The sequence below is a fragment of the Chiloscyllium plagiosum genome, chromosome 18 (assembly GCF_004010195.1).
Source record: "Chiloscyllium plagiosum isolate BGI_BamShark_2017 chromosome 18, ASM401019v2, whole genome shotgun sequence".
Lineage (NCBI taxonomy): Eukaryota > Metazoa > Chordata > Chondrichthyes > Orectolobiformes > Hemiscylliidae > Chiloscyllium > Chiloscyllium plagiosum.
In genome coordinates, this window is record NC_057727.1 from 40918953 (window position 1) to 40946858 (window position 27906).

General features: G+C 39.9%; 2 protein-coding genes across 4 annotated transcripts in view; one reads left to right on the top strand and one right to left on the bottom strand.

Moving 5' to 3' along the window:
- Positions 1–27906, top strand: part of slc25a26 (solute carrier family 25 member 26) — a 298023-nt gene that overhangs the window by 247449 nt on the left and 22668 nt on the right. The gene's annotated exons all lie outside the window — the stretch shown is intronic.
- lrig1 (leucine-rich repeats and immunoglobulin-like domains 1) overlaps positions 1–27906 on the bottom strand; it is a 121600-nt gene that overhangs the window by 49909 nt on the left and 43785 nt on the right. For 2 of the 3 annotated variants that reach the window (XM_043708289.1, XM_043708290.1), the window contains exons 2-3: positions 24608–24679; positions 22676–22750 (exon numbers count right to left, since the gene is read on the bottom strand). The exons of the other annotated variant lie outside the window; for it this stretch is intronic. In XM_043708289.1, coding sequence (XP_043564224.1) covers positions 22676–22750; positions 24608–24679 — 147 coding nt within the window. The remainder of the gene's footprint in view (positions 1–22675; positions 22751–24607; positions 24680–27906) is intronic. 3 annotated transcript variants of the gene reach the window in all.

The following is a 27906-nucleotide window of genomic DNA, read 5'->3' on the forward strand; positions in this document are numbered from 1 at the left end:
TAGGTTTAGGGTGAGAGGGGAAAGATATAAAAGAGACCTAAGGAGCAACTTTTTCACGCAGAGGGTGGTAAGTGTATGGAATGAGCTGCCAGAGGATGTGGTGGCGGCTGGTACAATTGCAACATTTAAGAGGCATTTGGATGGGTATAATGAGTAGGAAGGGTTTGGAGGGATACGGGCTGGGTGCTGGCAGGTGGGACTAGATTGGGTTGGGATATCTGGTCGGCATGGATGAGTTGGACCGAAGGGTCGGTTTCCATGCTGTACATTTCTATGATTATATCAACATCAAAAAGGATGCACGCAGTTGACTCTTAATACAAAATGAGGTGTTATATAGTAAACGCCAAAGTTACTTCTTTAAAAAAAAGTGTGAAAAACAACCGTCCTATTAGGTACAGTTATGAAATTATACTAAAGTAGGCCTGCATCAGGTACTGCCACACTTGAAGACGACAGTAATACTTCTGATACAGGTGGACAGTTGTGTGGGGGGCCAGGCACAACAACACATACGAATGCTGAATTCTGAGACATAATGCAAATTGGTAATGTCTGAATAGCATTGTTCCCACAAGCTTACCGAAGCAACTTATTCACACTATTGCACAAATAGTTAAGGAGTCAGGTTGAAAATGCTATTGGACAAGAATTAAATCAAGGCTCGAAATAAAATACAAGATAGAACTTTGCAAACGTTTTGAAACTTAAAAAGAGTGCATATTTTCATTTTTAACTTGCTAATCAACAGAAGATGTATTTTATGTCCATTCTGAAGGACGGTCCTGAACCGCTGACCCTGCTCTTTGCACAGATGCTGCCAGACCTGCTGAGTTTCTTGAGCAACATGTTTAAGGTATGTTTTAGACCACTGAAAGGATTTTTGTTTCAATCTAATCAGTTCTTTCAAAACAATTTAAACAAATTACAGCAACTAATCACTAACATTTGATCGTAATAAGTAATCACAGAACCCCTACCATGCAGATAGAGGCCATACAACCCACTGAAATTGCACTGACCCTCCGAAGACAATCTCAACCAGATACACATCCCACCCCCGTAAATCCATAAAACTAATCCAGCTAGCCTGTACATCCCCAGATATTATAGGACAATTTAGCATGGCCAATCAACCTAACCTGCACATCTTTGGACTGTGGAAAGAAACCAGAGCATCCAGCAGAAACCCACGCAGATTCGTGAGAACATAGACGGTTGCCCAAGGTTAAAATTGAACCCAAATCCTTGGCGCTGTAAGGGAGCAATGCTAACTGCTATTCTACCCAAGGTTGGTTGCACACTTGGTTAGTTACATGAAGATAGAGTATTTTACACTTCAGATGTATATTACTCAAGCACAATCATAAATTCTTGTAGTAAGCTTTGCTATATTTCTATACAATTTATACATCCAAGCACAAATAACTGAATTAGATTGTAAGTGCACAGTTGAAACAAAAACATGGCACATTCAACTATTTCTGGTAAAACAAACTAATAAACCCAACTCTGCCACCACATGCCCTATGGAAATTTTAATACTGGAGAATGACAAACTGCAATAGTTAAGGTGATGTTTTAGTTGCTTCCAGGTGCCTTTTAATTTCAGCTGTGAGCTTTCCACAAAACAGCTGCACTTTCAAGGTGATGAATTATTTCATGCCAAAACCAAATTTCCTTCAACACTGCCCCAAGTAATTTTTAAATGTTTTTGGAACAAGAGCAAACATTTACAAATTGAGGAGTTGCCAAATGGTCGCATTTTGAGCAATTTAACAGAATGATTCACACTGCCGTGCATTACCTAAATGCTGCATATTTAATCCCCATTACAGTAGAAATCAAAGCAAAATAAAGTGTTTCACAGGATATCTTCAAGCATTTTACAGCCAAGGAAATACTTTGTGAAGTATAGTTCCAGTTGTAATTTCAAAAATGTGCTAGCCAACTGAGCAGTTTTTTTGTTTAAATGCTCTTTTCTTAAAGAGCATCTGCTGTCTCAATGTTTCAGTGACTATCCTCCATGGTAACCAACTGTAAAAATTAAACATCTGATCTATAAAGCCAGGTTTTCTTCAAGGATCTAACTGGTCCAGTTTACTACTAGCTGGGATCTTAACACCGTATTAATATACTATCCCATATTCAACAGCCCTTATCCTACCTACTAGCATATGCGATACATGTGGGATGCCCTTTAGAAATCTATGTATACTACATCTATTGGTTCCTCTTTATCTCTCAAGTTATATCTTCAAACTTCAGTAAATGGAGCAAACAGGAATTCCCTTTAGTAAAGTCATGTTGACTTGTTTTAATCATATTTTGCTTTTCAAAGCACATTAAGACTTCCTTAATAGATTCCAGCATTTCCAATATTTGATGTTAGGTTAAATTGTCGTTATTTCCCAATTATCTCTCTCCCTACTTTCTTGACAAGCATTGTTACTTTACCAACTTCCAATCAGAAGGGTTCATTCCTAATTCTAAGCAAATTTTGGAAAATTATAGCTAGCATGTCTCTGCAACTATCTTTTAGAATGCAATGAATGCATTTACTGCCCAGAATTTGTTGGATTTTAATTCAAGTTTTACCAACATTATTGCTCTGTAGATATTAATTTCCTCACTCTTCATAACCTCTGGGTTACTATTTCTGGAATGAAACCCATGACTTTAATATAGAAACCAACAAAATATCTGTTCATTTTTCCTGTCTCTGCTTTTAAAATGCCAACACTTACTTCAGTTACCTCGCTACCTCACAACTTAAAATAAATGCTCTTACCAGCTTTTTTAATCTCATTCTCTACTTTTTCCTTTTTAAATCAATGTTTTGGCACTCTTTGGTTGGTTTCTCGAAGTCTCCCATCCTCAAACTCATTCTTGTTTTTTTGGCAGTATTTTAAACCAATCCTTTTAAATCAAATACTACCTCAAATTCTTAAATAGTCCACAGATGTGTCTTTCGTGCCAATTTTTTTTGTTTTCTAATGAAATATGTTTTCAGTAAACATTGTGAATGATTATTTAAATGTTTCCCACTGCTATTTTGACCATACCTTAGCCAAGTAACCCTGCTACATTACACAACATGAACCCAAGATTGACTAACAATAAAGCAGCACCACAAAATATTAATGGAGGCTAATTTGGTGCATTCTATAAACTCATCTCAAACTTGCCATGGTGATCAATTTTCATACAAAGCAAGACAAAAATCCCATAATTTATTTTGTTTAAAATCAATACTTTTTGTTTAATAGTCTGATCAAGTATAATTACTGTTTTAGAGTGTACTAACTATTCCCAGCATTATTTTTTGACTTTAGAAATGAACAAGAGAATCATACTGGGTAACATTGCTTTTTCCCCTCTCGACAGATACTGTTAAACAAGCTGAGTTTCTGCAGCATTGCTATTTGAGATGTTTCTCGTTCCTGTTGATCTTTTATTTGCATAGTTGGCATCAGCCTTCTGTTTGCTGTAAGGCCACACTCTAATGGATGAAGCATTCTTCAGTTTGATCTATCTATGCAATGAAATGCTGACTTTCACCCCTATGAAAGCTAAAGCATGTGTGCAAACTTTGCCCTGGACCAGACACCAGAGTGATCTTTCCTTCCTGGAACTTATAGATATATGACAGATTTCTCCAAAACTACCCTAAGGTGCATGTGCAGGACCTATCAATTGGACATCCCAAGCCCCCTCCACTTACTGTAACGTTCAGTGTCCCTAGATATAATCTGTCACACCTAGACTGCAATCTAGAGGAGAAAGGAAGGACTGCAGATGTTGGAGATCAGAGTCAAGAATGTGGTGCTGTAAAAGCACAACAGGTCAGGCAGCATCCGAGACGCAGGCGAATCAATGTTTTGGGCATAAGCCCTTTATCAGGAATGAGGCTGCAATCCCCCAATTACATGTGTGACTCCCTAACAAATGAGGGGATCTGCAGTAACCCATTTAGCAGATTATGACAAAGATACTAAGGTGTGGCAATTGAAACAAAGCACATTCTTTTGCTGGTAATAGATGCTCTGGACTCTCACTTCTATTGTCAGCATTAAAATACAAATATTAGAACAGTGCAAGTGAATACATACTTATAAAAGTACAGATCACAAAGAATAAATGCCTGTGCCACCAATGTACCCTCAGGGATTATTTTCCCTCTCTCCAAGAGTCCAGGCACAGGTCCAACATCTGCAGGAGTAATAGGCACGTCCAAAGGATTGATATACCTGGTGACTTTGAAGACTTTGGTGGACATTCCTTGGACTCAAGGCCTAGGAAACCCAGTCTGCTTAGGACATCCCGCAGAGTCATTGCCCTTGACCTAAGCTGTTGAAGGCAATGGACTCACTGGGACAGAGGAGGTGGAGGGGCAGAGTACCTCGAGTGTCATGAGAACAAATTGCAAGGTTACTAATCTGTTGTTCATTCTCTCATTTGGGTTAAGCAGCAACACCACCTAGATTGAGATGCCTTATCCATGAGCATCAATGGTTTGAAAAAAATAGCAGTGCAAGTCTAAATATACATCCAGCAGCCCCTTGAGTGTTTCTTTCAAGGCAGCTAAGCACTCGCATGATGCGGCCACTGCAGTAGTGAGATCATTGAGGGATTCCTCCATCTTTCATTCTAGTCTACCAAGGCCCTCTGGTTCTGAAGTTCCCCTTACTCTTTCTGCAAGTTGACTATATCACTTACAATAGAGTATGGAGTCACATGTGCTGGACAGCGCTCAGCTGGAGTCTGGGTCTCCAACACTCCAAGTATCAAAGACCTTAAGTATTTCTTCATCCATGAGCTGGAGAGGCAGGTCAGTGATGCACTCACTAGATTGTGTTCCCAAGTCTAATTTGGCTACAAGAGCCACTAAGATGATTGTGCCAGTGGAAGATGCAGGTGAATGCCTGATTGATGGGTCCTCTGATGCTTCAAAGGCTTACTCCTCAGAGGTGGAACTGGCACTGAGACTAGGGCTGCAGCCTCTTGCACTGGGTGCCACTAGTGCCTACAGAAGAGTAAAAGAAAAAATTAATTTGTGAAAATGCATAATAGCTTATGCAGACCAATATTTTCTTGCATGCACCTCTGAGCAGTGTGCAAAGTGCATGGCTGCTTATTAGGCTGCTGGCCAATTCCGTTCACTCCGTCACCACGAAAATGGTCCTGGTCTTCTTGAGCTAGCAGTATTACCCTTTGCTCAATGGAGTCAAGGATTTTCATGTCTAGTACCCTTGGTCCCCTTTGCCACCTTGTCCAGAAGTCAGGTAAAGTGAAGACTTAAGTGTGAAAACAATGAGAGCAGAAGCGCTTGGTAAACATACATAACCCGAGGAAGCACAGTGCCCAAATTGTTTGAGAGTATAAAATGGGGGCTGTGAGCCCTTCAATATATATCACATACATGCGAGGCTTGCTGGCCATGGGTTTTTGTGAGATGCCCATGCAGTGACAGAATGAGAGCGAGTGATGCCTCTGGGAGTGAGATAGTGTAGAGAAGATAGTACCACTAACCTTTGTGGTGCACAGGAGATCATTCAATTCTGTGCAAATTGGAGCCAGTTCCTTTGGAGAAGGCCAATGCCACTTACCTGCAATGCTATTTGGTCTTAAGTAACAGAAGGTTATTAGGTTGGCTTCCTGGTGCCATCCATCAGAAAAAGGTTATCCCTTCCATCAGTGACTCCATTCAATAACAGACTTAAGGAAACATCACTAAATTTAGGAAGTAACTTGTTTCTTGAAGTCTGTTGGGAGTAACCACCTCAAGTTACACCAAGCACCCTGGCTAGCAGAATGTTAAGTGGTGCCCAGTTGGCCTTTAAAAGTGCATACAAACCTTCAATCTTCATAGAATCATAGAATCCCTATAGTGTGGAATAAGGCCGTCCAGCCCAACAAGTCCACACCGACCCTCCGAAGACTAACTCACCCAGACCCATTTCCCCTACCATATTACATTACGTTTACCCCTGACTAATGCACCTAACCTACACATCCCTGAACACTATGGGCAATTTTGCAAGCCAATTCATCTAACTTGCACACCTTTGGACTGTGGGAGGAAATCGGAGCACCCAGAGGAAACCCACCCAGCCATGGGGAGAACGTGCACTGTCGCCCAAGGTTGGAATCGAACACGGGTCCCCGACGCTGTGAGGCAGCGGTGCTAACCACTGAGCCACTATGATGCCACATTCTTTTTATTCACCACATAATTTGATTTGCTCTATTGCATGGTATGTAAAATGGATAATCATGCAAGGAAACTCAACCCAGGCATTGGCATTTGAAATGCCATCTCTGCTGCTTGACACCACATTTTAGTTACAAAATGGAGAATGGCAACCTATATTTCCAAATAACTAAATCACTCCCAAACTGAACCCTAATAAAATTCCCAGTAGCCAACATGAAAATGGAGTTCTAAAATACATTCAAAGGAGACTTCTACTTGATAAAATTAAAAAAAAACTTATAATAGCCCAATAAAAGACTGTAAGCCAGACAAAAAAACAACAAGATGTCACACAGCAAATATGGCTCCAATATAAGGCTGTTTGTGATTTAACTTGAAGTCCACTTAGAGTTATGTAGTCATAGAGATGTACAGCACAGAAACAAACCCTTCAGTCCAACTCACCCATGCCAATCAGATATCCTAAATTAATCTAGCCCCATTTACCAGCACTTGGCCCATATTCCTTTAAACCATTCCTATTCATATACCCATCCAGATACCTTTTAAATGCTGTAATTGTCCCCAGCCTCCACATCTCCTCCAGTAGCTCATTCCATACACAAACCACCCTCTGCATGAAACAGTTGCCGCTTAAGTCACTTTTAAAACTTTCCCCTCTCACCCTAGACCAATGCCCTCTAGTCTGGACTCCCTCATCCCAGGGAAAAGACCTTGTGTATTTACTCTATCCATGCCCCTCACAATTTTATAAACCTCTACAAGATCACACCTCAGTCTCCAATGCACTATGGAAAACAGCCCCAGCCTATTCAGCCTCTCCCTATAGCTCCAACTCCCCAACCCTGAAAACATCTTCGTAAATCTTTTCTGAATCCTTTCAAGTTTCAGATACAATATGTATATGCTGTCACAACAAAATAATCCTTTAACTGCACATTCCATAAGAAGGCACCCAGTGTAGCACGTAACCTCAATGTGTTAACTCAATATATTACAATTACAGTTTTTGCTTAAAGCTTTTCTTGGACTGACTACAACTACAAAGCTGAAATAAAAAACCATATTAGGAGCTACCATTTCATTGAGGCTTAAGACCAATGCATATCTAACATCCTGGTCTGAAAACTTAGTTCATATTTGTCAGCCGTAACAAAGTAAACTAACATAGATGTTAAATATAAAAGTCAATTTATTCCATCTTTCAATGTCAACAGATACTGTAGGAAATTCCAGTATCCAGCTCCACATTGTCGCCAAAAATCGATTAGTTTTCTCTCTGTCCAAATCATTTGCATTAAGTGCTTTGAAATCCATTCATTAGTTATTGATATACTGTTTACAAACAAGCAGACCATTAAACAGAAGTGAAAGCATTCCCTCAGCCCACCTTCAATAACAGAAACAAATACACATGTGCGAGTTAATGTTATGAACACCAAGCCATTGATTTTTCCCTCTAATAGCTAGTTTTTTCACACTGTCATAAGTTTAAATAGTTTTTATTTTTACAAAACAATCAAGACTTCAATAAGATATATAATACAAGTGAACAATAAAACATTGCCAGAAGATTATGGTTGAGCTACAGAAATCTGATAAGCAAGTTAACATTAAAACAAGAAGTTTTCCAACCTGCCCAAGGCAATAAAGAAATAATCGATTGAAGAAAAAGATTTGATACCTTTGGAAACAAAATAACTGTCAAAAACAGGAAACAACATTAAAATGGCATAATTTTAGTTAAATCAAACTACATGATTTAGTGAAATAAAAGCAAAGTATTGCAGGTCTTGTAGATCTGAAATAAAAACAAAGTACTGGTAGAAACCTCATCTGGTCTGGCAGAGTGTGCAGAAAGAGAAAAGGTAAGTTAACATTTTTGGATTTCTGAACAAGTCATACTCGACTAACATGAATTCTGTTTCTCTCCCTCCATAGATACTGCCAGACCCGCTGAGCTTCTCCAGCACTGACTCTTTTTATTTTACTTAGATTTCCCTGAATTGTTTAGCAACAAATGTACTTTAAATGATGATAGATTTGTTAATTGGTTGTAAAAGCATTATGCAAAGATAAGTTTAACACAATAAATTGAAGAGGTATAATCTAAGTTTATGCTTCATGTCATTCTAGAAGAGGGAAGCACTGGAATTAAGTAAAAAGTAACACTAAAATCAGTACAGAAATTCCTGTATAATTTATTCGACACACGTGGACAACATCTGCTTTAGTTACTGTTACTTAGATTACAATAAGCAGCAAAGCTCTGTATTTGATAGCGAATGGCTCAAAACATGAAGTTTCAGAATTACAATCTGCAATTGTTTTTATATCTAATTTTCTAACTGTTTGCCAAATGGGTGAAGCTACATGCGTCAGTTATTTCTCTCAAAACACCCCCATCCCACCACCCCAAAATCAGTGAATACCTAGCTTTCACTTTGTGTCAACTAAAGCCTAAACTGACAGAGTGATCATATGCCATCAACATTTTAGATCATTTAAAATGTTTATTTGCTCATCCTTTTTAGTCACAACCTTGCATTTTTGGTATATTTCATCGAACTCTCAAGAGTTTGGCCTGCACTTCTTTACACAAGAGAGATACAAAACATAGATACCATTGAGGGAGGCCATGTCAAGTGGAATCCAACTAGGAGAAGCCAGGATCAAATGGGTGAATTGGATAAACAGAACCAAAATTCCATCATTGTTTAATATGCAAATTATGCTGAATTACACTTTTAGTGCTGACACCCCATGAGCATCCTCTCAGTTATTGTGGGAATTAAAAGATGTTTTGGAAGAAATAATCTTGAGACTTCACAATTGCAGAATGAAACAAAATTAAAATTCGAATCCCAAAGTCACTTTCTTCATACTTGTACAGCCTACAGAACAAAAATTCTCAAGATTGATTCTATTAAGTGTTAAAACCAAGATAATACTACAGTTCAATAAATTTCTTAATAAACATTAATTTTGACAGCTACAATATTCCAAAATAGTCTAAAATAAGAAGTTAATTCTCAAAATTGTAATGTCAATGAATCTGCAAATTGCAGCAAGAAAATCTCAAATCTGCAAAGCCAATAGTCCTACTAGGTGTTCATTAATAAACAGTTATTACACACAGACAGAAATCTGGGATGCTGTTCAGCCCATTTTACTTCATTTATCAAATAAAAACTCACCTAACTCACCCAAGTTGCATTGTGAATAAAATTATAGGTTTTTTTTCCCTGTTCAGAAGACCATTGTAATTTTTTTGCATTAGGTTTCTCTAATTCAGCTCTAAAATTGTATTTACAGAAGTATTAGCCTTCTTATTCCATGATAAACATGCTTTTACTTTAGTTATATATTAAATCCTATACAGCATATTCTCAAATTCCTTACTACAGACATTCTTTTACTGAAGTAAATGAGATTTTTAAAAATTATTTCATGAAAAAATGCATTGCTAGCAAAGCCATTTGTTGTCTTTACCCAATTGGCCCAGGTGTGGTGACATCTCTGCAGGTCATCTAGAATTGTTCTTGAAAAACTAACTCTTCCAACAACTCAGTTTTGTTCGGGCAAGGAAAAAAAATGTCCAAGGTAGTCTGTATTTGCTGGGGCAATGTTGGAACACAAAATTTCGTTCAGCATATAAAATTATGTTTTCTAATCCCGAATGCTTTCCAAAAAGCATGTGATGTGTGTGCACATATGAACACTGGTGTATAAGCAATAAATACTAGCCTGCACACAAAAACTAAGGAAAAAAGAACTGGCACATAGATGCTTTCAAAGTGGAAGGATCAATTGTGAAGTCTCCATTATTGCATCACAGTGTTAGAAAAGATATTTAAGATTGCTTAATATTTCCAATCCTCCACAAAATGTGGGGCCATTCAATCGGTTTGAGAGGGTTACAATATAAAGGACTATCTTTTGACGAGGAGGGAGATTTCAGAAATTAAAATTCCAGTGCAAATACTTGTAATATTTACTAAAATCAATTAGACTGAAAGGTATTCGCTTTGAGCAATCTGTAGGATCATACAGAGTGCAAGACTTAGACTGTAACTTACAACATATTCATTCCCAATCCTGGAGTATCATCCGACATGTCTGGCACCATACACTATCCACCTGTACTCTATTATATTATGCCTGTGAAATTTCACATGCGCTGCCGTTTCAACCTCTGCTTTTTGTCTGCATTCAATACAGCAACACTAAATAAAATGTAATGAATAATAAAAGTCAGCTATAAATTTTGTCAGAACATCGTGTGAGGAAATCAGCCTCATTACCCACTCCATTTTACATCTCAACATTCTGGAAGTCACTTCCAATAAACACAATTTCATCCTCAGGCACCAGATGCAATTTATATTCAGAAAAAAAGGACAGAAAGAGAAAAGATAATTGATTATGGTAATCGACTGTTCAGAAACCAAATTTTTTTCAAAATGAAAAGCTAAAATACTTTTTGTCCTTTACATTAGACTCACCTTTTAAAAAAATTCCAATTAGACATTTAATCGTAAAGGACTTGTCAAGTTTAGATACAGCTATTGTAACAATCCTTCTTGGTAGGGTCTTACCATTCGGCAAATTTTGTCTCCTCACTCTTCTCCCCTAACAGCAATGAATGGCAAAGATGCTGCCCAAAGAAAATGAAGGAATATTGACATATCATTTCAAACTCTTCCTCAGGTCAACAGAACTGCCACTAACAGGAAATGAAATTTACTAAGTAAATGACCGAGCTCTTCACACCATTTTAGTTGTGTAGGTTGAACCAATCTCAAGCATCCACAACAGAACATTAAATTTCCAGATCAATTAACTAGTATCAAATTTAGAGGTTGCTTTGCAGAATAATGATTGTGTCCAGCAGCGAGGTGGTCTGGTGAACCAAATAGATGGCCGCATCATGACAACAAATAACTGCACATGTGCAACAAAAATCTTCCTGCTTTAAAAAGTTGCACGGCAAGATTTTTCCATGATGATGCAACACTGAAGGTGTCCAATTCTTGCCCAATATCAGATATCCATGAAAATTGTTTCAAATTAATAAAACTGAAAATAGTCAATGATAAGGAAGAGTGGATGAGGAGAAGACGAATAGGTTACACAGAGCATCTCTATCCCACATCTTTAATTCTCTTTGCTGACAAGTACTGGCTGATCTGTTCACAAGCACATGCATATTTTTTGCAACAATATTAGTTTTCTATTAGGGTACAGAAAAAGGCAATCACTTGCTAACTATTACGATTGTCCACCCAGGGAATTGCAAGTCATTGCTCAAACTGAAAAGGTATCAATATCTAACCAACTGAACTTCACAGGTTTATTGCTTTGAGTAGATTACTGCCCAGGAAACAAAAATGATACGAAGAGAAATGTTAGAGGCATCCGCATTTATGCATGGGCTCAATAGGCTGAATATAGAAAAATTGTTCCCATGCACAGGGTGGAAGGAGTTGAAACATATCCATGCCATGCATATCTGAGCATAACACCATCACTGACTGTTCGGGTCAAACTGTATTTTTGTGTTTCATGTTGAATATGAAATTGACTACGCAAGTGAAATCGTGAAACATGGTGTATCATCATAATTTATTTTACTTTTCTCCAGCTATGAGGAGACGATGAGCTAGTAATCCAGAGGCATTGGCTAATGTTCTGGGACATGCACTCGAATTCCACCATGGCAGTTGGTGATCAGGAAATTATAATCACTGATAGGTTTTTCTAACAATCTAGTTCACTAGTGTCCTGTAAGGATGGAAATCTGCTGTCCTCACATGGTCAACCCACATGTGACTCCAGACCGAAACATGGTTGACTCTTAATTGCTGACAAGGACAATTAGGGATGCGCAACAAATGCTGCTCTTGTTAGCAACATCCATATCACACAAAATTGCTTTAAACCAATAAGAGAGCAGAAGACAAGAATAACAGCATTAAGGTATTGACTGAAGTTCAGTTCTTGCCCCATACCCTGAGGGGCAGGGAGTAGGGAGAGCCAGAAGTGGCACCAGACATGCTTATACCTGGCTGCACCAATAGTAGTGATGCGAAAAAGACATAAACGCTTTGCTTGTATCCTTACATCTCTTGGAACTTTGCCTCCTATTCCACTGTGGCTTCCCAGTCTGTGCTGGAGATAACCAAAATCCTACTCAAAGTATTACTATTATTACCAGAACAATTAAGAGCAATTAGAATTGTCCATGATTATAACTTTTTTTTTTACAAATAGTGTATTGTTTACCTCAGTGCTGTTGGGTTTCACTAATTCCATGGTTACCATTTGAGTGTTTTCTCAATCTAAAGTCATACAAGTTTGAACATTAGAGCTGAAAAAATGTGTTGCTGGAAAAGCACAGCTGGTCAGGCAGCATTCAAGGAGCAGGAGAATCGACGTTTCGGGCACAAGCCCTTCTTCAGGAATGAGGAGGGTGTGCCAAACAGGCTAAGATAAAAGGGAGGAGGGACTTGGAGGAGGGGGTGGCCTCCTCCATCGCCAGACCATGGCAACACGATGCCTGGAGGAAGAGCGCCTCATCTTCCGCCTAGGAACCCTCCAAACACAAGGGATGAATGCAGATATCTCCAGTTTTCTCATTTCCCCTTCCCCCATCTTATCTCAGTCCCAACCCTCAGACTCAGCACGCCTTCTTGAACTGCAATCTTCTTCCCGACCTCTCCGCCCCCACCCCCTCTCCAGCCTATCACCCTCACTTTAACCTTCTTCCACCTATTGCATTCCCAATGCCCCTCCTCCAAGTCCCTCCTCCCTACCTGCTTGACACACCCTCCTCATTCCTGAAGAAGGGCTTGTGCCCGAAATGTCAATTCTCCTGCTCCTTGGATGCTGCCTGACCAGTTGTGCTTTTCCAGCAACACATTTTTCAGCTCTGATCTCCAGCATCTGCAGTCCTCACTTTCTCCAAGTTTGAATATTATCAGAGAAACAAAGAAGAATCAATAAAGTATTTTGCCCCAATACAACGCATAAAAATCTGATAATAAAACTGTTAAAATGTTGTTCAGTTCAAATTATAATTGCACATAGTGCTACAAGCAGAAAGTTAGTAAAACATACCTCTAAAGTTGTAAAAAATAAACCCACAAAATTTGTTAAATTACCTAGATTAAACTAAGTAGCAAAAATGTGAAATCCTTCTTCAATCAGACACAAACACACCTACTTCCAGTCCAATTACAACAGGTTTAGGGTACATCAAGTATCACGCACTAAAGTCTACAATTGTACTATTTAAAGAGGTCCCTTGCCTCAAATTTGACAGGTGTTTAAATTTAAAAGTTGCAGGCTGTTTCCCAGAGATCAGGAAGTATGACAATGTAACGGTAGGCTGCCAAATTTACTAATTAAGTGCCTTGCCCGTACTACTTTGGACTAGGAAGAACAAAATTCTTTAAACCCTTCAAGCAGATCTATTATTTTATCCCTTTTTCCCCACCCATAAAATTATTGCACTGAGCCCACCACCATGTGCTTCTGCTGTTGCAAAATGCAATTATTCCCATTCAGTAGATATAGAATCTCTCAAACTGGACAGCAACTGGATGGGAAACAGTGAAAAAACCCCACTAATTATTGTTATAAACTAATCAAGCTCTCCTTGCCCTTGCACATTATAACAACTGATGCCCACTTGTATAAATATCAGGAATCATGTTTACTGCTTAATGAAGTGCAGCAAGACCACCACAGATGACTGATTAATTTTGGTTGTGACAAAAACTACTCAGACCATTTCGCCTGTATTCCACAGCAGAAAGATATAGAAGCAGCATCATGTATCTAAATATTAAAAGATGCATAACAGTAAGCACAAATAATCCAATGTATACCATATAGAAAAAAAGGTAACGGGAATTAGATGAACTGACTGACAGCATAGATGTTAAAAGGTTTTAGTTATAACAGGTTGGTTATTTATCTACCAGCATCAAAGAACAGGTTAAAATTCCACACAGACTGAAGGGGTAAAAATTCACTTTTCTCTTGGCTGTAAAAGTCCTGTTTGAAATTGACTGCACACAGTCTCAATCTATTTTCAGTACTGGCAACAGCACAAAACTGGTTCCAACTTAGCACTGGTGAAAAATCTCAAGGCTTACACAGCATTGCAGCTGAAAACTGGGGAACAATATTACATTGCAGCTGAAGATTTCTTGAGATTAGGTGTTAAATAAATTATGGGAATGAGTGTAAAGGAACTTCACTGAATCCTCTATCATTGGCATGGAGTATCTGAAGTTGACAGTGCGTAATTGAAATGTTAAAAGTTGCATCACACTAGCCAAAAAAAATCTCAAATTAAGAAGAAATACTGAAAACAGAGAGAGATTTTGGGAGAAACTTCCAATGTGTAAGTTTAAGTCTACAACACTGAAAGCTCTTTAGAAGGTGTTGGGCGGTGGGGGGGGGGGAAGCAGAGGTGGAGGGAAGTAGAGAGAGAGAGAGAGAGAGAGAGAGAGAGAGAGAGAGAGAGAGAGAGAGAGAGAGAAATGAATACTTCTCATTCCATGCTCAGTTACTAAAAAAAGTTCAAAAAGAGGCAGGGTTTCCGAGCAGTTCTGCCTACAGAAAACAGAAACTATGCCAAGATAAATCAGATTTGAAATGTACATCAGCAACAATTAATCAATAGGTTTGCTCTGCCAAGCGCTCTTTGCTGAATTTATTAAATTGATTTTATTAAACTTCTCAAAAGAAAATACAGTTAAGCAGAGGTGATAAATAGTAAACTTGCCCAATTGTATGTACTGTACCACAAACCACTCAAGAGCTCTCTTGGACAGAGCAACAGGTTATCTGTTGTGTACACAAGCACAGAATACTTACAGATCAAGCTAATATTTCTTCAGCAACAGACTTTATTTCAAAAGATTTTAAAAAATAATTTTGAACTCCTGGACTCTAGTGGATGAAGAAATGTTGAAGTATGAAAATAATGTTTCAAATTTAAAACAGCAACCAAATCCAAAATAACATGTTAAGATATGATCAGAAGTAGGCCATTTAGCCTATCTAGGCTGTTCCATCAGTCAATGAGACCATGGCTGATTTCACAATTGAAAAACGTTACTTTCTTGCCTTCCTCTTCCCATAATCCTGGTCTCTCTTACTGATTAAAATTTTGCTTCTGGCAGCCTTAAAAATTACATGAGAGAACAAATTTCCCCTCATCGGTCTTAATTGGATGATCACTTGCTCGGAGGTCATGCCTTCTGGGCCTACATTCACCCACAAGGTGAAACAACCTGCCCAGATCCATGAGAAAGTGAGGACTGCAGATACTGGAGCTCAGAGTGTAGTGCTGGATGCAGGTCAGGCAGCATCAGAGGAGCAGGAGAATCAATATTTCGGGCATAAACCCTTTTATCAGGAATGAGGTTTGTGGGTCGGGGCTAACAGATAAAATGGGAGGAGGGTTTGGGTTGGAGTTGGGGGTGGGTAGCTGGGAAAGCGATAGGTGGACGAAGGTGAGGGAGAAGGTGATAGGTCAGAGGGGGGTGTGATGGACAGGTCCAGAGGGCGGTGCCGAGTTGGAGGCTTGGGACTGGGATAATGTCGGGGGAGGGGAAATGAGGAAGCTGTTGAAATTCACATTTATCCCGTGATATTGCAGGGTCCCAAGGTGGAATATGAGACATTCCTCCTCCAGACGTTGCGTGGTAATAGTTTGGCTGTGGGGAGGCCCAAGACCTGCATGTCCTTGACAGAGTGGGAGGGAGAGTTGAAGTGTTCAAGCACGGGGTGGTGGGGTTGGTGGGTGCGAGTGTCCCAGAGATTTTCTCTGAAATAATCTGCAGGAAGGCGTCCTGTCTGCCCGATGCAGAGGCGACCACACCAGGTGCAATGGATGCAGTAGATGACATTGGTAGAGGGACAGGTAAATTTCTGAGGTATGTGGAAGAATCCCTTGAGGCCTTGGACGGAGGTGAGGGGAGTGGTGCGGGTACAGGTTTTGCACTTCCTGCGGTGGCAGGGAAAGGCGCCAGGAGTGTGGGTGCGGGATGGTTGGGGGTGTGGACCTAATGAGGGAGTCGCGGAGGGAATGATCTTTTCGGAATGCTGATAGGGGTGGGGAGAGAAATATATCTCTGGTGGTGGGGTCCTTTTGGAGGTGGCGGAAGTGGCGGAGGATGATGCTTTGTATGCGGAGGTTGGTTGGGTGGAGGGTGAGGACCAAGGAGGTTCTGTCCTTGTTGCACTAGGAGGGGTGGGGTTCAAGGGCGGGGGTGCATGACGTGGAGGGCATTGTCAACCACATGTAGCGGAGGAACAGGTGGGGGGTGGTGCCGGTGTAATGCCGATCCTGTCAAGTCCCAAAGAATCTTGCATGATTCAATAAGGTCTCCTCATTCTTGTAAACTCTGCGTACAGGCCCAACCGACTCAACCGCGCTTCACACCTAGGATCAGTCCAGTAAACTTTCCCTGGACTGCCTCTCTTTCCATTACATCTTTCCTCAAAAAAGGGACCCAAAACTGCTCATAGTATTCCAATTATAGTCTCCTTGATGCCTTCTATAGATGTAGTAAAATCTCCTCATATTTTATTTCACAAGGAATATAAAGACAACATTGCATTTGTTTATTTTATTTATTAACTTTGCCTTCAACACCATAATTTCAACTAAATATCTCTAAATTCCGAGACCGAGGACTCTGTTCTCCCCCTCTACAACTGGATCTTCAACTTCCTGACCAGCAGACTGCAATCAGTTAGGATAGGTGACAACACCACCTCCACAAATAATCCTCAACACTGGTGCCTCACAAGGCTGCATACTTATCCCCTAACTATATTTCTTATATACTCACAACTGTGTGACCAACTTCTGCTCTAATTCCATTTACAAATTTGATGACAACACCGGATAGTGGGCCATATCTCAAAAGACAAAACAGAGTACAGGAAAGAGACCGACAGCTTAATGGCATGGTGTAAAGACAATGATCTCTCCCCCAATGTCAGAAAAATGAAGGAGCTGGACATTGACTTCAGGAGATGGAGTAGAGGACACGTGCTTGTCTGTACCAAGGGTGACGAGGTTGAGGTGGTAGACAGATTTAAGTTCCTAGGAGTACATGTCACCAACAATCTATCCTAGTCTACCCAAGTCAGCGCTACAATCAAGAAAGAACACCAATGCCCCTACTTCAGAGGAAGTGTTTAGTTCCATTAGCTTCCCTAGCACTTTATCTCTATTGATTGCATAGTAGTTAATTAGCTCTCTTTCTTTTGCCTTTTGATTATTTAGTAATTTTGGAAAGTTGTTATTGGCTTCTACTATGAAGAGTGATGCAAAATATTTATTCAAATCCTCCGATATTTCCTGGTTCCCTATCATTTCCCCAGCCTTGTTCTTGAAGGTATCTACATTAATGTTGGCCTCTCTCTTCCTTTTATATATTTAAAGAAGCTTTTGCTGTTACTTGTAAATTTACTCTCAAAGATTATCTTCTCTCTTTTTTTGGTAATCTTTCCCAAACTTCTGGTTTACCACTACTCTTTGCCACATTGCATATATTGTCTTTCAATTTGATCATAACCTTAACTTCCATGGTCAACCATAGCTTATCCTTGTCTTCGAATCCTTCTTTCTCACTAGGATATATGAAGTTACTGTGAGCCATTTGTTTTTTTAAAAGATGTGCCATTGCATCTTTGCTTCTAAACCTCTTTTCCAGTACACTCCAGCGAGCTTTGCCCTCATTCCTTTGAATTTAAACTTTGTATAGTTGCTTCCAAACCAAGATCCTCCCTCTAAACTGAATGCTAAATTCTATCATGTTCTGGTCACTGTTTTCTAGGGTATTTTTTTGTCTCAGTTTATTTATTAATGCTGCCTCATTACACATCATTAGATCCAAAACAGCCTGATCCCAGTTTGGATCCACAACATATTGTTCTTGGAAATTGTCCTGAATACAGTGAATTCTTCCTTGTGACTACCTCTGTCAATCTACAAGAAGATCTGGTTCTGTTTCTTCATGGTTGGTATATGAGGTCTAACTCTATAAGTTTGTTAATGGAGTTCGGGTTGAGTGCCAGGCTTTCAGGAATTCCCATGCATGTCTCTGCATTCCCATGCATTAGCTTGTCCTAAGATGGATATATTGTCCCAGCTGAATTGGTGTCCTTCGTTGTCCATGTATATGGATACAACTGATAGCTGGTCATGTCTCTTGGTGGCTAGTTGGTACTCGTGTACCCTAGTGGCTAATTTCCTTCCTGTCTGCCCTATGTAGTACTTTTGGCAGTCTTTATATGGTATTTTGTATATAATGTTGGTCCTGTTGATTGTGGGTATGGAATCCTTTATACTTGTTAACAGCTGTCTTGGTGTGGTACTTGGTTTGTGGGCAACCATGGTGCCCAGGGGTTGGGGTGATCTGTTCGTCGTTTCTGATATGTCCTCAATGTATGGCAGTGTGTCTGGACGTGTTGGGTCTTCACGCTATGGACTGTCGTGTAAGTATTGGTGACTATATTTTCTCTGAAGACATTGTGTGGGTGTTCTTCTTCTGCTTTGCACAGCTCCGGGGCAGTGTAGTGTGTTATGGCTCACTTGAACAATGTTCCGATGCATCACTGTTTGGGTGTTACGATGGTTGCTGTTGTACACTGGGGGGGCATGTCAGAGGTGACCACTGGACTGCTCCGATCGCTGGGTGTCATGGTGACTCAAAAACCAACTACCACAGTACGACTGCTACTAACAAGTAAGAGAAATTGAGGACTGCAGATGCTGGAGATCAGAGTCAAAGAGTGTTGTGCTGGAAAAGCACAGCCTGGTCATGCAGCATCCAAGGAGCAGGAGAGTTGACGTTTTGAGCATAAGCTCTTCATCAGGAATGCTGGCATGGGGGGTTTTAATCTACATGTCGATTGGTCAAACCAGGTTGGTTAAGGCAGCCTCGAGGAGAAGTTCATTGAATGTACCCGCAATAATATTCTTGAACAGTATGTAATGGAACCAACAAGGGAGCAAGGTATCCTAGATTGCGTCCTGTGTAATGAGACAGGAATAATTAATGATCTCATAGTTAGGGATTCTCTTGGAAGGAGCAGTCATGGTTTGATTGAGTTTAGAATACAGATGGAAAATGAGAAGATAACATCCAATACCTGGGTCTCGTGCTTAAAAAAGGAGACCACAATAGGATGAAGGAGGAGGTGGCTAAAGTAGATTAGAAGCAAAGACTTTATGGTGGAAAAGTGGAGGTCTTTCGAAGCAATTTTTCAAAGTGTTCAGCAAAAGTATATACCATTGAAAAGGAAGTACTGTAGGGAAAGGGGTGTCTAAGGAAATACTGTAGGGACATGGATGTCTAAGGAAATAAGGAGGCTATCAACAGAGGGATCAATTGTTGCCAGTTTGTTGATGGAGGTGGTGGCTGATGGTGATAGATCGGAGCAGATAGATGGGAAGAAAGATTGGCAGGTAGGACAGTTCAAGATGGCCATGCCGAGTTGGATCTGGAATAAAGGGGGGGGGAGATGAGGAAACTGATTAAATCGACATTGATTCCGTATGGCTGGAGAGTCCCAAAGCAGAAGATGAGGTGTTCTTCCTCCAGTCGTCAGGTAGCTAGGATTTGACAGTGGAGGTAGCCAAGGACTTGCATGTCCTTGGCAGAGTGGGAGGGGGAGTTGATATGGTTGGCCACAGGGTGGTGGGGTTATTTAGTATGTGTGGCCCGTAGATGTTCTCTGAAATATTCCGCAAGTTGGCATCCTGTTGCCCAATGTAGAGGAGACAACATTGGGAGCAATGGATTCAGATTAGGTGTTTGGATGTGCAGGAAAATCTCAGCCTGACATGGAAGGATTCTTTGAGGCCTTGTATGGAGGTGAGGGGAGCGCGATATAGGCACAGGTTTTACACCTCCCGTGGTAGCAAGCGAAGGTCCCGGGAATGGAGGGTGTGTTGGTGGGGTCGTGGACCTAACGTGGAGGGAATGGTCTCAACAGAAAGGGATGGGGAGGGAAATATATCTCCGGTGGTGGGGTCTGATTGTAGGTGGCAGAAATAGCAGAGGGTGATGTGTTGTATCCGGAGATCGGTGGGGTGGAAGGTGAGGATTAGGTGGGGGGATATCTATCCTTCTTGCAGTTTGAGGGGTGCAGTTCAAGGGCAGAGGTATGGGAAGTGGAGGGCATTGTTGACCACATGGGAGGGAAATTGCAGTCCTTGAAGTAAGAGAACACCTGGGATGTTCTGGAGTGGAACTTGTCCTCCTGGAAGTAGATGAGGTGGAGGCGGAAAAAGTGAGAGTTAGGCAATAGCGTTTTTTTTTGGGGGGGGTTGGGAGTGGTGGTGTACTCCAGGTAGCTGTGGGAGTGGAAGTAGATGTCAGTGTTGAGTAGGTTGCTGGAAATGGAGATGAAAAGGTCCAAGAAGGGGAGGTAGGTGTCTGAGATGGTCCAGGTGAACTTGAGGTCAGGGTAGAAGGTGTTTGTCAAATTGATGAACTCTTCAACCTCCTTGTGGGAGCACAAGATGGTGCCGATACAGTCAATGTAGCAGAGGAAAACATGTTGAATGATGCCAGTGTAACTACGGAAAATGGACTGTTCCGCATACCAGACGAAGAGGCAGGCAGAGCTGGGGCCCATGGGGTGCCCATGGCTACATCTCTGCCCTGAAGGTGAGAGGATTCGAAGGTGAAATTGTTGAGGGTGACGACCAGTTCAGCCAATCCAATGAGTGTATTGGTGGAAGGGTACGGGCTGAGCTGGCGGGAGAGGGCTTGGAGACCTTCGTCATGGCGGATGGATGCATACAGGGGCTGGATGTTTATGGTGAAGATGAAGCATTGGGGGCCAGGGAACAGAATGTCATAGAGGTAGTGGGCATGGGTGGTGTCCTGACTGTATGTGGGGAGATCCACCAAGAGGGACATGATAGTATCAAGGTATGTGGAGATAAGTTCGGTGGGGCAGGAGCAGACGAAAACGATGGATCCACCGGGGCAGTCAGGCTTGTGGAGTTTGGGCAAGAGGTAGAACCGGACAGTGCAGAGCTCCTGGATTATGGGGTTGGAGGCTGTTGATGGGAAATCCTGAGGTGACGAGGTTGTGGATGCCAGTTTTCCTGTAGCTCACATAGTAATCCAGAGATTATTACCTTAGAGATTCTGCTTTTTAATTTGGCTCGTAACTGTTCAAAATCTGTCAGCAGATCTTCCTTTTCATTACTAACAAAATTAACCATTAAAGTAACACAAATTACAACACAACATTCAACCATTCTGCTGAATGAACCAAATACAAAACAAAGTTTTTTTCAGATATTGCAATCCACACTAAAGTTATACTCCTAGTATTCTACAAGTAGATAGATTACACCTAATGACTCAACCATCTTGCTAAGTAAAAACAATGACTGCAGATGTTGGAAACCAGATTCTGGATTAGTGGTGCTGGAAGAGCACAGCAGTTCAGGCAGCATCCAAGGAGCTTCGAAATCGACGTTTCGGGCAAAAGCCCTTAATCAGGAATAAAGGCAGTGAGCCTGGAGCGTGGAGAGACAAGCTAGAGGAGGGTGGGAGTGGGGAGAAAGTAGCATAGAGTACAATAGGTGAGTGGGGGAGGGGATGAAGGTGATAGGTCAGGGAGGAGAGGGTGGAGTGGATAGGTGGAAAAGGAGATAGGCAGGTAGGACAAGTCTGGACAAGTCATGGGGACAGTGCTGAGCTGGAAGTTTGGAATTAGGATGAGGTGGGGGAAGGGGAAATGTGGTAGCTGTTGAAGTTCAGATTGTTGCCCTGGGGTTGAAGTGTTCCGAGGCGGAAGATGAGGCGTTCTTCCTCCAGGCGTCTGGTGGTGAGGGAGCGGCGGTGAAGGAGGCCCAGAACCTCCATGTCCTCGGCAGAGTGGGCGGGGGAGTTGAAATGTTGGGCCACGGGGCAGTGTGGTTGATTGGTGCGGGTGTCCCGGAGATGTTCCCTAAAGTGCTCTGCTAGGAGGCGCCCGGTCTCCACTTTTGGTGCATTTTGAGTGGTAGCTTCATGAGTTTTTGCTATAGGAATGCCTGACAAAATGACTTAAAATGTCTATCATGCAGAAATAATAGGCATAAAATCACAGAAGGAAAATCAGATACATATAAGTGCCAGAAATAATGTAAGAAAACATGACTGTGTGCAGTAAGTCTTTAATAAAAAAAGGAACATCGACTTTACTTCCTTGAGAGAACAGTTTCCGGGATGCAATTCTAACAAGAAAGGAAATACTGTTTTCACTTTGAAGTTGCACGAATGTACCAATACAATTTGAATAATTACAGACTTTAGTAAAGTCACAGTATAATAAACATGTTTTAAATGAGCTTATAAATTAATTTAAAAATTGGACATCAACACACTGAGCACAAATAAACTGTTAGCAATGACTCACAAATAGAGGAACACAAGACTGGCTGAAGGAGGTCCTATCTCAGGGATTGCAGTCAACTCATTATGATCAAGTCGTCTGCAAGAGAAAATAAACAAAATCCATGACGCATCTCCCTTTTTATCCTTTCACTTTACAAGTATTACCTGAATTATATGCCATGTAATCTACAGCTCAATACTTCACTGTCATTCCTTAACATTTCTGCTCCTATTTGTCAGCGTTCCCTCTTATTCACATTCAGAAGAGTTTGAAAACACATTACTTAGAATATCATTATCAGTACCCACCCAATAACAGTACATTAAAAAATTCAGTTTTTTTTTTCCACTTTAACATTTTAGTAAAATATAAAATGCTGATAATCGGGTAGTCCTAGGTGGGTGGATGGTTAGGAAAAGCAATAGCAACAGAGAAACATTAAGAAAAATAGCTCAATGGAGTTACATAGTTCTAAAATGATTAAGGAGGGAGGTTTAACAGGTTAAAATGTCAAAATATTCTCAGCCTGAAATAATCAAGTTTTCAAATTAACAGCCAGTTTTTTAAAAACAAGTTTTAACATACAAACAACTTGCATCTTCTTGCTGTTCAATTGTATAACACAAAAAAAACTCCAAAATATCTCGTGGTATTATGTTTTTTCAGTAGTAAATTTAATTTAAAAAACTGTAATACAGCAGGGTTTCCTCAAACAGTAATGGGCAACCACTTCAGAAAAAACTTATTTTTCATATAATCAAATTATGTAAAATTCAAAAATCTCTGTGTGAATAATCAGAAGCTGTTCTAAAAATATGCTTTAAGTGTATTGAAAAATACACCAAATTCAAACACTTTCAGTAAAATTCTTAAACTTTCCAGGTAAATGAAACAGAGCAGGAGAAATCAGCAGATAACCTGTTATATGGAGAGTAGTTTCAGAATGAGCAAGAGTGGTACCCATCTGAATATGGCCGAGTCCATGAAGGAAGAAGGCTGAATGAAAACAGAAGAGTTGAGCCGGTAAAATCCCTACAAAAGGATTTTGCTGACAGAGATCAGACAGTGAAATGGAAAATGCTTTGAAAGTGAAAGCAAGTCAATTGGTAAAAAGGAAAAGAAAAGTCACTCCAGAATTTGAAGTGAATCAAGATTTTATTCCTTTACTCATTCAATTACATAAAAATATTACTGTTTAGTGAGTGGCTCTAGCACAGCACATTTACGCAATATACACAAAAGAATATGATCTCTTGTTCTACATGACTAAAAAAAAATACACTGAGCTGAGATTAACACAGCATTTAAGAAATATAACTTAAATATCAGATTTTAAGTCACTCATCAAACAAATAACATTAACATTATATTGGCTTTTCATCCTATAGGAAGCATAGCACTGCCACAGCAACAGCTGAATATTGAAAGAGATTAGAATGTGAGGCCAATAGTCCTAAGCATTCTTTTCTTATAAATTCTTTCCATTTCTCTCCCTCCTCAAAATTTTAAATGAAATTTGGATATATCTGACAAGGAGAACAAATTTAAACAATTTGTTTAATTGTTCAATTAAATTTCTTGAACTTCGGCTGATTTTCAAACCAAGTTTTCAGCTCCAGGAACATTGTAGTCCTCTTGCTCAATTTATCAACTTTTAACCTGTTGTTAACTGGAAAATAACTTCTAAACATGTCGGTCTTAAAAAAACTTCTGAAATTATTACATTAGCAAATAAGCAGCTACTAATGTGGAACTACCAAGGTTAATCATTTAGTTCGCTTATACCAGGCAGCAAAATCTTGCTTGCATTCAGAATCAAAATAACTACATTTAAAAAGTAGATAAATGAAAGGCTGTAAAAAAAAAAGCATAATTTCAGAATATTTAAGCCTACTTTCATAACATACAAACAAAAAACTGTTTAGATGTACAACATTAGTTTTAATTACATACATTTCACGAAGGCTGTGCAGTTCTGTGAAAACAGAGGGATCAATTGTTGCCAGTTTGTTGTAGCTCAGGTTTCTGCATAAAAGATACATGCAAATCAGATAATGTTCAGCAGAATTCAGCTAATCCTATTAAGACTATATCAATGGCATGGTAAGGCAGTTTCATTCAAGCAAATTACAAATCCTACTATGCTAGCTGTTTCAAAAGAAAGCTAATCAGCTATAAGAAGTCTAGTAATTTCTCTTTAAAAGAAAAATCATTGTTCATAAATTCCATTTTTTGTGTTTTCAATAGTAACTTACAAATCATCAGCAAATTTTACTTCAGCAATCTTTTTTTGGGCCAGAACAACTGCATCTCAAATTTTCACTACCATGAACAAATTTCTTTACCTCTTAACAGCAACATGCTTTGAGACAGCACACCAAAGGATTTCAAACTGAATAACTGAGAAAATGGACAGGCCAAAAAAAAAAAGTAACAAAAGTGCATAACCACAACGGGAGGGTTCACACTCCAAGGAGGTCCTTGGAGGAGGTGAGCATGATGGAAGAGCTAACCAATTTAAGGATGGGGATAGATTTTTACTGCTGAGGAAGAAATAAAAATCTAATAAGATTAAAATATCAGGAAAGATCTGAACAGGAATACTGAAGAAAGCTACAAAAAAAAACCCAAATGTAGTCAAACGTTAGCAATTGTTGGCATACCATAACTGTTTGCCCGACACTCTTCAAAAACAAAGCCCAGAAGCTTATCAACTGCCAACTATAGAAATGCATCCTGTTTACCTCTGGGAGAGGTTGGTCAGTCCAATAGCAATTGCTGAAATCCAGCATTCTATTTCATTACTAAGTGTGGAGTCATTTAACTATTACATTTTTTTTTACTTCTCATGCCTTTTTTTGCACTCAATCTTGGTAAAGTTCTAATATATGCCTCAAAACAGAAAAATGAATAAGCTAACAAATGATATAATACAATGTGATTCACTACCTAGAATTTGGAGCCAAATGTGTGAAGAAACTAATTCCTACTGCTATCTGAATGGACTTACTGAAACATCATTCAGCAATGTTTTTTTAAAAGGACTGTTGTCAAATCATCAAAATAATAACAATCAAGGAGACTGCCTTGTGATCCAAGATCCTTAATGCACCACTGACCTTTAAAATCCAGGCCTTTGTAATGTAGTCTTGCCACATCAGTACTAGCACATTGCATCACCATGAAGTCCATAAACATCAGCACAATGGTGTGTCAATTTTAATATCATCTGAGAACTGTATACCCAAGGCTTGGAGCTGGATTTTCATATTTGTGGACACCCCACAGATCTTACAAAAAAAGAGGTAGGATTTGTTCCAGAGATCAGACCTGGGAGAGTATCCTTCATAGAGGCTGGCCACCTGAACTCAGTGCTGAGTACAACCAAGGTCATGTTTGCTCCAGCAAGAGTGTTAACCTGTGGACTAAGAGTTACTAATTTATGGAAATGCAAATAATCATAATGGGAAGGTACACAGAACTGCCAAGCTGCAATTATTGAAAAATCCATATCATTAAAATTAAGGAAAAAGTAATCAGAGTTGTCATGAACGGAAAACTAATCTGATTTACATTAGCTGGTCGTTCACATGACTGCAAGGATGATCATTTTTGATAATTTAAAGTTTGGCTGTTTTCAAAACCTATGATTATCCCAACAGGAATATTTCATGCTTATAATCTGATTGACAACTGTATTTTTGTTGAAAGTACATACCTAAATTTATGGACTATACAGCAAAGCCTCTATATCTACAAGATCATGACTTGCGAATTTGGCTAATCATGCCAAAATGTAACAACCAAATTCAACATCCATGGACAAAACTTATATCTGCAATTTTTAACCTGTACTCTTAATGGGCTTCGAACTTGTGAATCTCATCATTTTTAGGAATGGAACCCTCGCGGATACGGAAGAGTATGTGGAGAACTGGAAGATAGTGAATTGCTTGGATATTTTCTGGATTAAAAAGGATATTTTAAAGAAAGGGTTTACAGGGAACAAAATGTTTCTTGGAAATTAGGTGAACAATTTAAATGTGGGCTGTGATACAGTAGCTGATACAGAAAGTCAAACAACTTCAGAAAAAAAAACAGAAAAGCAAAGCTGTTGGAAAGAGATGGAGTTATGGTCATAAGAGTCAGAGCATCATACTACACAGAACCAGACCCTTCGGTCCAAATCGTTCATGCTGACTAGGTTTCCTCAAACTAAACTAGTCTCATTTGCCGGTGTTTGGCCGATATCCCTCTAAACCTTTCCTATTCACATATCTGTCCAAATGGCCCTTAAATGTCATAACTGTACCTGCATCTACCATGTCTTCTGGCAGTTCATTCCATATTCACACCATCTGAAAAAGTTGCCCCTCAGGTCCCTTTTAAATCATTCTTTTCCCACCTTAAAACTATGCCCTCTAGTTTTGAACTCCCCTATCCTGGGGAAAAGAATTTTGCTATTTGCCTTACATAGGCTCATGAGTTTACAAACTTCTATAACGTCACCCCTCAACCTCCTACACTCCAGGGAAAAAAGTCCCAACCTATCCAGCTTCTCCTTATAATTCAACCCTCAAGTCCCAGTAACATCAGAGTAAATCTTTTCTGCATCCTCTCCAGTTTAATAATATTCTTCCTATTAGCATGGTGACCACAACTAGAAGCAGTACTCCAAAAATGGCCTCATCAATGTCTTGTACAACCACAGCACAATATCCCAACGCCGATACTCAATGCTCTGACCAATGAAAGCAAGCCTGGGTCCCATGTGATCTAACTTTACTAACCATCTGCCATGCGAAAACGTATTGAAGGCCTTGCTAAAGTCCACGTAGACAACATCTAGCGATCCACCTTCATCTATTATCTTGATCACGTCTTCAAAATAGTCCATCAAGTTTGAGACACACACAGTTTCCGACACACAAAACTATGCCGACTATCCCTATTCAGTCCTTGCCTCTCCAAATGCAAGTAAATTCAGTCTCAGAATCCCCTCCAACAACTGACGTGAGACTCAATGGTCTATAGTTCCCAGATTTTTCTTTACAGCCTTTCTTAAAACACAGGAACGTTAGCTTTGTTGCTCTTTTGCCTTTAAAAGGTACAGTAGAAACTCGTTGGATTCTTCTTAACCTTATCTGTCAAAGCTATCCCCATACCCTTTTTTTTGGCCGTGTGTGTGTGTGTGTGTGTGTGTGTAGGGGGGGGGGGGGAGATGGGCTTGTTTCTCAAGTAGAATCCCTACA